This window comes from Phragmites australis, chromosome 12 (assembly GCF_958298935.1).
Source record: "Phragmites australis chromosome 12, lpPhrAust1.1, whole genome shotgun sequence".
In the NCBI taxonomy this organism is placed as follows: Eukaryota; Viridiplantae; Streptophyta; class Magnoliopsida; order Poales; family Poaceae; genus Phragmites; species Phragmites australis.
Genome location: NC_084932.1, coordinates 32,845,734 through 32,860,435, shown reverse-complemented (window position 1 = coordinate 32,860,435; position 14,702 = coordinate 32,845,734). Strand labels below are relative to the sequence as shown.

The 14,702-nt window shown below is 45.1% G+C and overlaps 2 protein-coding genes and 1 pseudogene across 7 annotated transcripts; 2 read left to right on the top strand and 1 right to left on the bottom strand.

Annotated features, from left to right (window-relative positions):
* Window positions 1-3,646: 3,646 nt before the first annotated feature.
* LOC133886580 (mitochondrial uncoupling protein 1-like) lies at window positions 3,647-10,160 on the bottom strand. Of its 6 annotated transcripts, none has more exons than XM_062326260.1 (15): window positions 9,963-10,160; window positions 9,573-9,803; window positions 9,390-9,468; window positions 9,155-9,288; window positions 8,957-9,055; window positions 8,767-8,871; window positions 8,086-8,160; window positions 7,338-7,424; window positions 6,014-7,255; window positions 5,698-5,813; window positions 5,212-5,564; window positions 4,956-5,066; window positions 4,203-4,312; window positions 3,948-3,998; window positions 3,647-3,874 (listed from the first exon to the last, which is right to left on the bottom strand). In XM_062326260.1, exons 1-9 carry the CDS (start codon window positions 10,044-10,046, stop codon window positions 7,220-7,222), a joined length of 930 nt encoding a protein of 309 aa, XP_062182244.1. In that variant the 5' UTR covers window positions 10,047-10,160; the 3' UTR covers window positions 3,647-3,874; window positions 3,948-3,998; window positions 4,203-4,312; window positions 4,956-5,066; window positions 5,212-5,564; window positions 5,698-5,813; window positions 6,014-7,219. The 6 variants fall into 6 exon arrangements, with proteins under 6 accessions (XP_062182244.1, XP_062182241.1, XP_062182243.1 ...); XM_062326257.1 differs by having other exon boundaries at window positions 3,948-4,023; window positions 5,212-5,499; XM_062326259.1 differs by having other exon boundaries at window positions 3,948-4,023; window positions 5,212-5,468.
* LOC133886581 (uncharacterized) lies at window positions 6,191-7,079 on the top strand (annotated as a pseudogene).
* Window positions 10,161-10,802: 642 nt separating the features above from the next.
* Window positions 10,803-14,647, top strand: LOC133886572 (uncharacterized). Its single transcript, XM_062326240.1, has 3 exons — window positions 10,803-11,086; window positions 11,171-11,276; window positions 14,330-14,647. The coding sequence occupies exons 1-3, from the start codon at window positions 10,930-10,932 to the stop codon at window positions 14,409-14,411; spliced, it is 345 nt and encodes a 114-aa protein (XP_062182224.1). The 5' UTR covers window positions 10,803-10,929; the 3' UTR covers window positions 14,412-14,647.
* Window positions 14,648-14,702: the final 55 nt, after the last annotated feature.

Sequence of the window (14,702 nt, the reverse complement as noted above, 5' to 3'; positions counted from 1 at the left end):
GCACAAAGCTTGAGGGAGAAGAATAGAAGCAACGATACAATAAACCATAAGCAACACCATGGTCGAAGGAAACCACGGCGAGCACACACTGCTAGTGTCTCCAACCATCGACATCAGAATGACACTCATAACTATTAGGTTTGTCCACTTAACCCCCACACAAAATTTTGATTCATTTAACCCCTCAAACTATTTAAATTAGGTCACATTAACCCTGATGAATTTTGTCCTTTTTGTTTCTCCTCACACAAGTTATGTGATAAACCAAGTTAAAATGAGTCTTGGTTTACATATGATGAGTGATTGACAATGTGTTAATTTAGTTTGATGATTTTTAGGTTGCTTAAGCATGTCTATGTACTACAATTGTGATCATGTCTAACCAAAGTTGGAAGGAAATTGGAGTAGGTTTGTTTTTTTTTAATCCAAGATTTTTTGCCTCACCGGATTATCCGGTGCTTGAAATTTTGTCTGCACCAGATGGTCCGATGTGTGGGGACAAGGTGACACCGGGCCATTTCAACAGAGGCAAAATGTTATGAAGTGCACCGGATGGTCCGGTGTTGGCAATGGGTACACACCGGATAGTTTTCCAGAGAAGCCTATTTTTGGTGCTAGAGAGAAAATGAACACTGGATAGTCCGGCGATGAGCAGAGTGAACACCGGAGAGTTCACTGGACTATTTAACAGAGTAGCGCAAAATCATGGTCTAGTGGTGGTCTACTGACCAGCTGGTCCAGTGTTGAGCCCAGTGAACGTCGGAGCTTTTTCAGAGGGAGTCCAGAGTCCGAATGAGTTGTACACATCGGATGGTCCGATGTTTGTACTGATGTGAGAATCGGACCATCCGGTGTTCACGTTTTTCTTTGGACTGTATTTTTCAATTTGGATTTGATTTGGACTAACTTGTGATGAAGTTACATGGATTTGGAGATACATATTTGTATGTCTAATGTTGTGCAGGTCATGGATGCAACTTGACGGTTGATGACAGGATGATCAGGGCTAAGTGGATAGTTTGGTGTCGGATAATCAAGGAGTTCGGGCAGAGTCAAGGGTGATTCTAGCTGTGTACATGGATGTCAAGCAAAGAATGAAAGGAAGGATGAAGACATCGTGTTGATAAAGTCAAGCGAAGAGGATGCCGGTGCAAGTGACAAGGTGACCCGAGGGATCGGGAGCGAGAGAGACTTACCGGCGGTCAAGATCGCAAGACGGGGTACACGCGTCGATATCGGGATTCTTGCTTGAGGTCAAAACAAACGGCAGTGAGTCACGCTTTGAGAAGCGTGCAAGGCGATTTCGCGGTTTAGCCTCAAAACCGTGGAATGATGAAGTGCACGTGGCATCATCGCGAAGCTAACATCAATGCGAAGTTAAGTCGTGAAGGTGTCATGGCCGTTCGATGGACGGAACAAAATATGGACCAAAATGCCCCTGTGGTAAGTAGGAGGCCATTATAAATGAGAGGTATTTTAGGAATAAGGAAATTTGGTATCTAAGGAAGCTCTCAATGCCTATAAATAGAGTGGTATGGCTGTGGGGAGAAGTTGAGCTAGCCACTTATGTTTGAGAGCTAGGGTTTTAGAGGAGATGAGAGAATAGGCTTAGCCTTTGCAATAGGTTAGAACTTTTATGAGAGGAAAATATTTTGTAATCTGACTAAAATAGAGCTGACCTCTTATTGAAATGAAGTGCAAGTTTCTTCCCATGTTCGAGTTCATCTCTTTCTAGTTTCCTTCTATTGGTTCCGTGTTTTGTTGCAAGTTTTTCCTTTTGAATGCGATTTTCGTTTTGGTTTTTGGCTGAAATTTCTGCTCCTTGTGAGGTCATTCTCTTTATTGTTAGAGGCATAAAATTCGCACACTTATGTATAAAAGTGGGTATTGAATTTCCTTGCCTCTTCTATCAACTTGGAGTGTTTTCTTCTCTAGGTAGCTCGTGTTGATTCAAAGTTGCAAGCTTTTGTGCACAAAGACACATAAAATAGTCTTGAATGGAACCTATGGGTCATATACCATATGTAGAATCATGTTACTTAGGAACTTTCCTTCTTAAATAGTCCCTCTAGTGTTTTTGCTTCCATTGAGGTTTTGAGGTGTGTTGGGTGATCAAATAGGAGAAGACCATCAGTTTCCAAAGAAATTTGTTGAGGCGCTTATTCATCCCCCCTCTAGTCGTCAATCTCACTCCTACAATTGGTATCAGAGACAATTTGATCACCTCTCGATCTTAATCGGCTTTGTGATCCATAGGCGACAATGGAGAGAAGTGAGAAGATTTCGTTGTTTGATGGTTGTGATTTTTTGTATTGGAAGGTGCGCATAGAGGCTTATCTTCTAAGCCAAGGAAGAGCAATTTGGGAAATAGTTGATTCCAACTATGAGATCTCTGCTGCTCGCACGACTCAGGTTCAAATCAAGCAGTATGAGGCCAGTAACAAGGCTAGAAATATTTTGTTTACAAGCCTGAGTCGGAGTGAGTTTCACAGGGTCCAGTACCTCTGTACTGCCCGGGAGATCTAGTCTACTTTGAGTGTCTTTCATGAAAGCACTAATCAGATTAAGGCTAGACGCCAAAGCACATACAATCAAGAATATCAAATGTTTGTGCAAGGACTTGATGAATCTTTGGATGTTATGTTTGCTAGATTTGATAGAATTGTTAGCAACCTTAGATCCATTGGTGTTTTACCCTGCTCTGATCATGAGAGGGCGATCAAACTTCTTTATGCTCTTGATCATAGTATATGGGAAGTGAAGATCTCGAGTATTGAAGAGTCATCAAGTTATGACATATTGACTTGTGATGAACTCTTCAGCAAACTTATGTCCATCGAGATAGACAAGGTGGCTCGGATAGGTCTAGTAAACTCCCTGTCTTAGAACATGGTATTGGCTTCTGGATCTAATGGTGGCACTCAGGCTAGAGCTAACATTTTTTATGCTAGCACTTCACCAAGTGGATTTGCTTTATCTTCCTCAGTTTTTATCATAGAGGAGCAGGTGGGCACACTGGATGATGAGGATCTTGCTCTTATTGTGAAGAAGTTCACTCACTTCTACAACAATCATCGAGATCGGAGGAGGGGTGGTTCTCGTTCATGCTTTGAGTGTGGTGATACCACTCACTTCAAGATGAACTACCCCAAGCTTAAGAAGAGGGAAGACCGTGACCACGAGCATGACAAGCACAAGAAGAAGAACAAAAAAGTCCTTCTTCAAGAAGAATCGTGACAAGATGGCCAAGAAGGCGACTTCTAGGGCATTCGTGGCAGCTCTCAGTGACATCGAAACCTCTTCTAGCGAGGAGGAGAGCTTGGAGGAGGAGGAACTGTAAATGAAGAACAAGAAAAAAGCCAATGACTTTATCGGCCTCTTCTTCATGGCAGGCGACAACAACGACAACGACCTCGAGTTTGATCCCTCTGAAATGACAAGCGGAGACCTAAAGAACAAGTGGCTCATTGACTCCGGTAGTTCACGCCATATGACCAGAGATCCATCATGGTTCTCCAGCCTCACCCTCGTGAAGCGACACGAGTATACCACATTCGGGGATGATCGGAAAGAAAAGGTGAAAGCTAAAGGTATGGTAAGAGGAATGAGAGTTTCAATCTCAAGGATGTAACTTTGATGAAAAATCTGGGATATAACATTCTCTCTATATCTCAGTTGTTGGATGAGAACTTGGAAATGCGCTTCAAACACAATACTTCTCGAGTTCTTGATTTTTCTAGCACTTTGACAGCAGGTGTATCTCCTGGGTGACAAACACATCCACAAGGGATGTCGATGGGGGGCAGGTTTCCTCAACGGTGACCAACTGCTCTATCCACCATCGTGAGAGGAACCGACGGTGGGTCCACAATGACTGCAGAAACACAACTAGCATAAGCAAACCGTCTTCACCAATCTTAATCACCAGCCGCGGGCAAATATCACACCTCTCTCCCTTGGTAGGGTTTGATCAGCATCTCATCCCACCTCAGCTCCTCCTGTCGAATCTCGTACACAATTAACCTAGAGAAAACCAACGTTGTAAAGCAAAATGAAATGCACACATGCCCGTGTTTTCTGCTTTGTATCAATGCATAATGAAGTGAGGATACGATGACCCAAGTGAATATAAGTAGCTATAACAAACAAAGTAACTAACTCTTGATAAAATGCACCGGTTCCTTTAATAAAATGCATCATACCTTCCACTGTAGGTGAGTTTCTGACTCCCAACTAAGGGAATCCTCTCCATTCTCTGGGTGACTGTCTCGTAGGACGTAGCGCAAGCAGCAGGGACTGTATACTTTAATCTCTATGTGTTGAGTTATATGTGTTAGTAAATAAATAAATATTGAGGGACTAAAATGTAAAACCATTTATATAAAGAAGAGGGGCACCAGGTCGGTGAAGGTCACAAAATTTTCCGATTTCCTTCTCTTTGAGCCCTAGCTTTTCTACTCAAAATCCCTCCGAAATTCAACACTATGTTGTTTTAGTATTAACAAAATCAGCATAATATTTGGTGCCAAACGAAATCCAGCTCCAAACAGAAATATTTTCAGGTCTTTCCCAGATCTTTAGATTATAATGATGGCACCATTTACTAGATTCCATACTTCTTTGACAACAAGATTTTTTTGATGAAGCTTTGACAACAAGATAATGGGATAGCTCTATCAAAGAAAACAAAAGCTAACAGGTATAGCCATTTCATACCAACAGGGAAGGCCATTGAACCGTGCAAATTCACTAGAAGAATGATGGGTTTCCAGTGTCACAAAATTTTAGGCGAAAGGGTTATCTATCCTACCTGTCTCTTGTGGCCATTCATATCTTCTTCTTTTTTTCTAAAAAAAAAGAAAAGAAAGTTGCCTAAAAATGTTTTGACTCATTGTCTGAAGGAGTTACATAGGCGCTCTGATCGAACACTTTAACAAGGGTAGGATGAGGTGTACCTATGGCTCCATGTGCTTTCATTCTTTGGCGAGTACGAAAGGATCAAGACACACAATTATAGCTCGTCCTTGAGCATTGTGAAATCATAATTCAGTGATAGCACCATCTTCCTGCAAGAAAGAAAAGAGCCATAAGAAAACCATGAGGAATTATCGCTCCCCTCTGGTGAATGGAGTTTGTTGTGACATCAATGAAAGGTGGGATCTTTTAGATGTGAAAAATTCAATCTCTTTAGCCATACAGTGATAGCATTACCTGGAGTTCCATGCAGTAAGCAAGTCAGGGCAAAGTATGAGTAGTGCCTTGCTGTGCCTCATGAGATTGGTCGTTGACAGTGGAAAGTCGTGGGCTGTTCTTGCACTGGTGTACGCATCGTGCTGCGCACGGTAGAGCTTGGGTAGGATCTCTGAGGAGATGGCGAGCTTGTGGTCTCTGCACCAGAAGTATCTCTGATGGAATTCTGGAGCTTGGAATGCCGAATTGCCATTTTGGGTGCCGTCTAGTGAGCACAACTGCATCGGATGCAAGAATCCCACCTCATCACTAGGAATATGTTTTGAAGGCAATCATCAGGACAGGACACTTAAGGGACCAAACTGGAGACTGAGCTGCATGGACTCAAGTCAAGTAAGGGTCTGGTTGGGGGAAAACAGGGCCTGAAGTTGCACTGTGCTACACTGAATCAAGAAGAAACAGGGAACAGGGAGAAAGGGCCTGGGTAATCCCCATAAACGGACATACATGAGGGGGTTGTCGTGGAGGATTCGATCAAAGTCATGGAGGAGATTTTTGCCGAGCAGCCCCGCTTGCTCCGCTGTAACTGTCGATTCATCTTCTTCGTGAGTTTCTCACTTCCCCTGCAAACAGTGGTGGACCCAAGAATGAAACAAGGGATGTGCTAATTACTACATACTAAAATCTTGAGTTACTAAACTTTTCCGGACATCTTTTGAAAAATATGTCTAAATCTCTACAGCATCGCCAAATATCCTATTAAACAAATTATCAGATTAGATTAGATCGAACAACAAGAAGAGATGGGGAGAGAGATTCTTACAATCCCACAAAGGTCTGAACCTCGCTGCAACCAGCGGCCTGGAAATCTGCTATGGAACCTCGTTGCAATCTGCTATCGAACACTTGGAGAAAGGGCCGCCGGGCGCCGAGGGAGACGAAGGCCGAGCAGGGAGGTCGCCAGGGAGACGAAGGCCGAGCAGGGAGATCGGCCTGAGAGATGTTGGAGTATTGGACTGAGAAGACAGGCCCAGGCCCAGCCGTCAGGGCACGGCAGGGGAGGTGTGGTGCATCACTCCCAGCCGCATCCCCAGCCCCAGCCCCAGCCCCAGCCAAGAGGAGAGAGGAGAGCCCAAGGGGGAGGAGGAAGGCCATGGGGGTCTCTGATTTGAACACGGCGGCGGAGGCGTTGAGGTTGAGCGATGAGGATTGCGCGCGGGTGGACGCGCTGGACCGAGCTGCGCGTCGGCACCAAGGGGAGGGCACGGCGGTCACCGCCACAGCTTCTTCGAGGCATTCGCGCTGCAGCTGCAGGGGGTCCGCGTGGAGGCCATCCACCCAGGCCGCATCCTCTGCTCCTTCACCGTCCCCACACGACTCACCACCACCTGGCCCCGGGCGCCCTGGTGGACGAGATGGGCTCCGCCGCCATCGTCGCCGATGGGCACCACATCAAGGTCTCCGTCGACATGTCCGTCTCCTTCGTTAACCTCGCCGCCGCCGCCGCGCCCGGAGACACCCTCCGCATCACCGCCAGGACGCAGGAGATACAATTCCGGCACGCACGTTCTCATCGCCAACGCCACCACTGGGGAGGTGGTGGCCGAGGGAAGGCACTCCCTCTTCGGCAAGATGAAGGTGAATCCAGCACCGCCCAGCACCATCATCAAGAGCAACATCCGAATCTGAATTACTGCTTCACTTCTACTGCTGCCTTGCTTTGTTGTATGCCAGAAAAACTTTACTCGATTGAAAACATCCAACAAAGTTAGAGCTACTGCAGCTCACGTTCCTCCATTCACCAGACATTGTGTGAAACACTATGACATATATATGTTCACTACTTCTGAATTTATTCAAGGGTCATGCAAATGCCAGCTGTTTGTTTATTATCGTCATCTCACAATTGGAATTGGATGTCAGATTTCTCCTTGTTCTTTCCCCAATTCACACGGGGGAGAGTGTCATTCTTTTCTGTAGAAGAAAAATTTCGACTTGTTGTACGCCACCGACTGTGAAAGCTTTATCTTCAGCTTGTCGGTTTTCTCACAAACAGCTTCTGGACCTGCCCAAGTTAACAAACAAAGTGTTTATATTCATGGAGCATGCTCATGTAAGAGAACAAAAGTAAATTCAGTTTGGGTTACCTGCTCCAACGTTAAGAACATAATCACATTCCATGATCCCAGTCTAGCAAAGTTTGGGAGGAAGCCTTTGTAGAATGCCAGAGGTCCCTGCAGAGTAAACTCCCATTAGATACCGCCTACGTGCTTGGAGTTCATTTTACATTAACCAGGGTATGAAGCAGTTGCTAGAACATTAGCTGATTTTTCAGTTCACAGTTGTTACGATTTAAATTGAATAATCACATCTTAAAATACGTTTTACCAATTCTGAAAGGTACATAACTGGTACAAAGGGGAGAGATTTGCCAACATATACTGCACTTTAAAATTTATCTCCCAGTACAAATTTACTGAGATTAAGGGTTAGTTGCAACTTGCTAGGGACGAAGCCAACTATGGGCTGTCAAGGAAAAAAAACAGATGTTACATGATGGCATCTAAAGAGTATCAAAACAAACTTCTGTGTAAGCAAACGAAACATCCCCTGTACATAAATTCTGCATAAGAAAGGTCTGGGAAACAAAACTAATTGCTATCAGAATTATGTTAAACTTGGGAAGAAGCACATAGCTGTCCTCATGTCACAATTATAAGGCCAGTTAAACTCAAAGAGAGGATGCATTAGTGACAAACGAAGTATACATAATGCTCAATGAATAATTGCCAGCACAAGGTATGTTTCAAAGATCATGTTAGTATGTTACTTATATTTCCTGCTGATCTAAATGTGAGTCAAGAATCATGAAGAGAGTAGCAGAGTGGAACATACATCATTCTTTAGTGTCTTCACAAAACAATCAAGAGTACTTTTGTAGGCTGAGTCACCCATCATTCTTGACTTAACCTGCAAGAAGGCGGTTTTTATCAGTCTCAGACTCAGTTACACTAAAGGAGAAATAGGAGAAGCTATCAACAGGCAGAGATCTGGAAGCCAATAATTCCAATACTAATCAATACACAGTAATACAGAAACATTTCTGTGATAGTGACCATAAGAAAGTAGAGAGCTTCCTTGCTGTAAAAGAACGACCAGCATGAATGCTCGCATGTAAAGCACTGGTATAAATTGCAGAAGTATGAACCTTCCAAAGACATAAAATGGAAATATAATAGCTACGAGGAAAGACTATGACCACATCCTGAAACTGCGATGTGTGCACAGTAACAGTCTAATTGAATTTTCTTAGTTGGAACATGGAGTAGTGTATCACAGTGTCAGATACTTGGTTGGCATGATTCCTGAAAGGGGTGCTGCCAGAGAGTATGAAAGAGATCACAAATGTAAATGTCGCAACAAGTCCTCAGTTTACTACTGAAAGTGGATATACTACCAAAGGAAGGATCATTCGGAAGAAATAGTTTACAGTTGGTCAGATCAGAAACAATGTTTGACTACATTGCTACAGCAGGGAAATGAACACAAGGAATGGAGAACGGGGGGACATCTCACCACATCAACTGGAGAACCAACACAAACAGCAAAGAAGCCAGCACCAAGACCAGCAAAGAGGTGGGTGACCACATCATCTTTGAACCCAGGAAGTTTCAGAATTGTCTGCAAGATGAGTAGCAATGCAGTTTGCATCCACAAGTGAAGGAACAAGGCAATGGAGTGATCACAAACAAAACAAGATGCACACCTGCTTCACTTGATCATAACTAGCCAACTCCGCAGCATTGATGATTCCGTTACGCGCAACATTTGGTCCAAGTCCAGTCCACAGAGCGGCAACCCCTTCCTAAGGACGAACCAACCAAACAGATGAGTGTGAGCCAGTTGATTCAGGTAAATAGAGCAACCTAAGTGTTAGTTGGCACAAGAGCATGCAGAGCCAGACCTGCCTAGCAATCTTGGCATAAGCATCCATTGCTCCAGCATAGCGGCGTGGCACGCCAGGCGCAAGCTTCCCCTCAGACTGAAGCCTGACCTTGACAAGGTCAGTGGGGTTGGCCACGCAGATTGCAATGGCACCTGATGAAAGGAAAAGGAATGCATGCCCCTTGTGAGACTGTGCACATATCACGCATCACAGTGTACTGAATCTGAAACTGCGGCTGGATGAGCACAGGTACCAGTGGTGAAGCCAGCTGCGATCTTCTTGGACAAAGGGACATCCCCAACATGGTCTTGGCCAACGTAGAACGATTTCACCTGCAAGGCAAGGCAGGTACAGTCCGGTGGGTGGGTGGGTGCATACCAAGTATTCGACGAAACGCAGCAGCAACAGAGAGAGAGAGAGAGAGAGATGTAGGTACGGGCTCGTATAGACCAATGCGGAGTCCGCCGTAGATGCACTGGCGGTGGAGTCCGGGGACGATGCCCTTCCAGAGCGCGGCGACACCTTCCTCCCTGGCGATGGTGGCGGCGGTGCCGAGCAGGCCGCGGTACTTGGGGAAGACTGCTGCTGCGTCCCCTCCAGCTCCAGTGGTGACGTTCTTCTGCAGCTGGAGCCTGACCTTGGCCGTGTCCAGCGGGATGGTGCATATCTGCGAGAAGCGAGATGAAGTCCGCAACAGGAGAATCCGGTCCGGTCCGATCCGATGGGAGATGAGGTGAGGTGAGGTGAGGTGAGATTTGGTTGGTATGGGGCGAGGAGAAGCAATGAACGAATTACGAATCGAGGCTGGAGAGGGAGGAGGAGGTACCTCGGCGAAGCATGCGGCGATGGCGCTGGCTGTGAAGCGTCCGGCGAAGGAGATGTCGGGCTTGGAGGCGCCGTGGTCGGGCATGGTGATGGCCTCGCCTCTTGCCTTTTTTAGTTTGGCACGCAGCACAGCAGCTCCTCCTCCCTGGCCCTTGCGACGCGCAGAGAGAGAGAGAGAGAGAGAGAGAGGGGTTGGCGCCGCACCTCGCCAGGGAGGAGGAGGTAAAAGAAAAAGAAAATTTTAAAAGAAAAGATTTGGTCTCCACTCCACGCATTGATTAGTCAGCACTCAGCAGGGAGAGAAGGAAACCCTTCCTTCATTTCCCTCTTCATTTTTTTTTGTCTTTCCAAATTGAAACAGCATCACATCCTAGTGAAATACTCTCTCTAATCATAAATATTTACTTATCATTTTGACTAAAATCTAGTTAAATTTTTAAAACTTTGATCGTCAATAACTTTCAAAATATTTAGTTTAGAAACATAAAAATCACATGTGTAGATTTGTCTTAAAAAATACTTTCATAATATTATATTTTTATTAAATATTATAAATATATTTTAATAGAAAATAATAGTTAAAGTTACACGTTAAAAAATCAAAAGCGATGAGTATTTATAATCGGATGGAGTAGTCATTATTCATCCACTAGTAAATAAAATAAATAATACTCCTCCTCCTTTGCTCTGAATTGCTGATTGATTGTGAAGAAAAAACAAAAGGGCATTTCCTTTCTTATTTCGGCCCGGCCCGGCCCAACTACTATTAGGACCCTAATTCTTCTTCCTTACTTCCTCGAGAAAGAAAGAAAGAAAGAAAGGCCCTAATAGTGTGCCTTGATCCATCCATCCTTCCATTGCTTTGTCTTCTTCTTCCATCTCCGTCCTCCAAGGAACCAACCAGAGACAGACTCCCCCCTCCCCATCCGATCCACCCAGGGTCCAGGGAGAACAAGAGGGAGAGCGAGATGGTGGGCAAGGGAGAGGCCGCGGTGCACGAGGACGACCAGGAGGAGACCACAGGAGGCGTCGTCAAGCTCATCAGCGCCGAGGGCTTCGAGTTCGTCATCGACAAGAAGGCCGCCATGGTCTCCAACACCCTGCGCAACATGCTCACATCACCTGGTTCGTACCTTCCGTCGATTCATCCATCATTCCCCAAGTAAAAAACCAAACATCTCAAATCATCCATCCACTCAATTCATTCAGGCGGCTTCTCCGAGACGCGCGAGGGCGAGGTGCGCTTCCCGGAGATCCCCACCCACATCCTCGAGAAGATCTGCCAGTACTTCTACTGGTCCCTGCACTACTCAAGGTTCCCTTCCTTCCTACCTACCTACTGCTGCCCCCCCCCCCCCCCCTCACCACACGTTCAATTACGTATTCGCGTACTAGTTACTCCAATTTACTTGGTCAATTCAATCCAATTTGCTTGCTTGCTTGCTTCCTACTCATACCATCGCCATGCAAATCTCATGGTTTCCGTGCGTTGGTTCCTAGCCTAGTAGTATTCATATGAGACCTAACAATTAATCACTGAACCAGCCAGCCCCCAATCCCCATCAATTGTATTTATCAACCTCTGCCTCTCCCTGATCCTGGCCAACTGCTCGTTTTATGTATTAATCAACTATTCACTGTTCCAAATTGACCATTTTCTTAACAAACCTCTAATCTGCCACTATATTATTATCCATGCTATGTTATTCTGTGTTTCAGTTCTCCCCTTTTTTTCTTAATGCATTGGTATGCTCTGCATTAGTTTTCCTAACGAACTCTTAATCCCTAAATATCCAGAGTTAAAGGCTCTCCAGTGGAGTAGGTTCCTTTCTTATTGCTGCTCCCCATAGTTATTTAGACTAGGGTATAACAAAGCAACTTGTATCTATTCTAGTGAAAACCAGCAACTTCGATCCCTTTATGGCTATCTTTCAGAAATGACAAGTTCTCCTTTGGCTGTTTGAGTTTGAAGCACCGTCCATCAAAACAATGACAAGATAAAACCTTACCATGCCTTCTAACATGCATCGCCCTTGTGTCTTTTGTTCAGTGGTCCAGAACACATGAAGCATAGGAATTTGGTATTTTATCTTCTAATTACAACACATAAACTTAATCTTAGAATATTATTTCCAGTCTGCTAATGGTGCTCGAGGTGCTTAGTGTTTATGTGCACTCTACATTACTTAGCTTGCTTAGTAGTTAGTAGTATAGGGTATGCACAGCCATTGAACCAAGAATTTCCTCTCTTGTGTAATTTCTTTTGCCTTGCTTTTTTACCTTTTTTTTTAACCTCGTTGCATTGGCGGGTTGCTGGTGACACAAATACAAATTTCACCATATTTGCTGGTGGTAGTATTGATCTGGGATAAGTATTGAGCTTAATTGTATAGTTTAATGGTGGCAAGGTAAGAACTTAACTGTGTGTACCATCTCGAGTCCTAAGCCGCCCTTACTAGCTCACTGGTTTTGCCATTGACTTGTCTATTCCTTTGCTTAGTGAAGAGTTAACACCCATTTGTGAGAGAATCCATTAAAGTCAGGCTGTCTTCTTAACGGATAGGTGATCCTATGGCGGCAGCATAACTCTGAGAATGTAATCTTGATGCTTCATGCCTTATAGTCCTCTTCAGGGTTCAAAATTTCGCCGGGTATTTTTTCTTTTTTGGCCCTCGGGTGAAAACACCAAAATTCGCGAAATTCGGGCAAAAATTTCAGACAAAGTGACCAAGCCAAAATTAAAATAATTTGGCCGAGATTTGACCAAAATTTCGAGCGAAATTTTGGCAAACTGCAACCATTGACCCCGGTTTGATTGCAACCATTGTCTTTCTTTTTATCTAGTAGTAGCCGTTCTTCATTGTTAGATAGATGTATATTCTCTGTTCTAGCTAGTTCAAAACTTCAGATCACAACAAGCGCTGCATCATATCATTCACTTGTTATAGCCCAGCTTAGTGTTGAAACTTTCTTAAGTAAGTGATAAGCAATGCATGCATCCAAAAGCAGCACCACCGGTAGCTAATCAACAACAGGGAAAAAAATCTCAAGAACTTCAAAATCAAGTACCTAGGTCTAGGAGGAATTGACGACATACTGCAGGAAATTGCTACCGCGTCAGCGCTTCGGCACCGGAGATGCTCAGGTGAACTGAGCGCCACTGAAGGTCTGGCCAAAGGATCAGCTGCGCGGCACGACGTTGGTGGAGACGACGGAGCGGCCGTTGCCAGCGGTGACGCGGAAGGAGAGGCTCTGCCCGTCCAGGAGCGCATTGCTCTGCCAGTTATGGCCCCAGTTACGCGACAGGGCTTGCCACGCTGCCGAGCTCAGACTTCACAGCCACTGCGTGCACGTAGCCGGCACCGCCCACGTTGGTGCCGAGGACCAGGTTGAAGTAGGAGTGGCCGTTGATGGTGAACCGGATGCCACCCTTCTTGTTGCATGCAACCCTGTACAAGCAAACAGACGAGACGTTGTCAGATCTACTCGAGCGCTAGAAATTTTGTTTGTTTGTTTTAGGAACAATAAAGGTAAAAAATGCTTCCAAGAACCAGTGATTTCTTACAGACCTGTGGTAGGAGACGGGGACAATGTTGCAGGAAACTTCAAAATCAAGTGCCCCGCGCCGCGCACCTCTACACCGCCTCCGTGCCGCACCGCTCAGGTGGTCCAGATGCCACCGCCGCCGCTCGGGTGGGATGGTTACGGGAGTGCGTTTGGGTTCTCGGGTGAGGGAGGCAAGAGGATAAGGTCACACAAAAATAAAATAATTCAAAAACGGCTGGACATTTGGGGGAGTTAGGGTTAGAGTTGGAATGGGCTTGGCCTGCTGAATCAATTGGAACCGGGTCCATTTGAACTAGGCCGAAATTTTTTAACCGAAATGGGTCAATTTCGGTCTGGGCCGAAATTAACGAAATTCGCGAAATTTCGGCCAAATTTCGCTGAAATTTTTTTCCCTGGTCCTCTTCAGTCTAGAATTGGCAGGGTAATCTCAGTTGAGCTTACGAATTTCCTCTTCAGTCCAGAATTGGCAGGGTAATCTCAGTTGAGCTTAAGAAAAGGACAGTAGGACTGTGGGCACTAAATTACATGCATGCTCACCAAAACTTGAAGTGCATGTTGAGATGACTTGAAGGCACTATGTTGGTTCACAGGGTTCTTGGTTGACGATGTCAGATGGCTCACAACCCTGAACTTATTTCTCTGGAAAATCGGTGGGCGTACAATATAACTGTTGAAGTAAATTATTTGTTCAGATTTTGGCGCCCCACTTAGCAGTCCATGCTTTACTTTATGTTCCCTCCAATATAACTGTTGGTGTTGCTTGTTTTGGTGACTGAATCATGGTTTGGTTCGGTTGTGCAGTGGGAAGGAGACGGCGGAGTTTCCAATTGAACCTGAGATAACCCTGGAGCTGATGATGGCCGCGAACTACCTCGACACTTGAGGGGACCTAGTGTTTGCATCGTTTTGTAATGGATGGATGGATGGATACCGCTGAATCTCTCCCTCCCTTGTTTACATCCACCGTGTGTTTGTTTGTGTTTAGCAGATCTGATCTGATCTGATCTGATCTGATCCTGTGTGGTGTAATGTAATGTAATACAAGCATCAGAGGAGGCAGACAGACATGCAACGTGTGTGATGGTATTTTCTACAGTAATACTGTATACAGTCCCTCCACTAGTGTAGTGTAGTGTGTTGTTGGTGACTGCTGCTAAGTTTGTTGGGACTAATC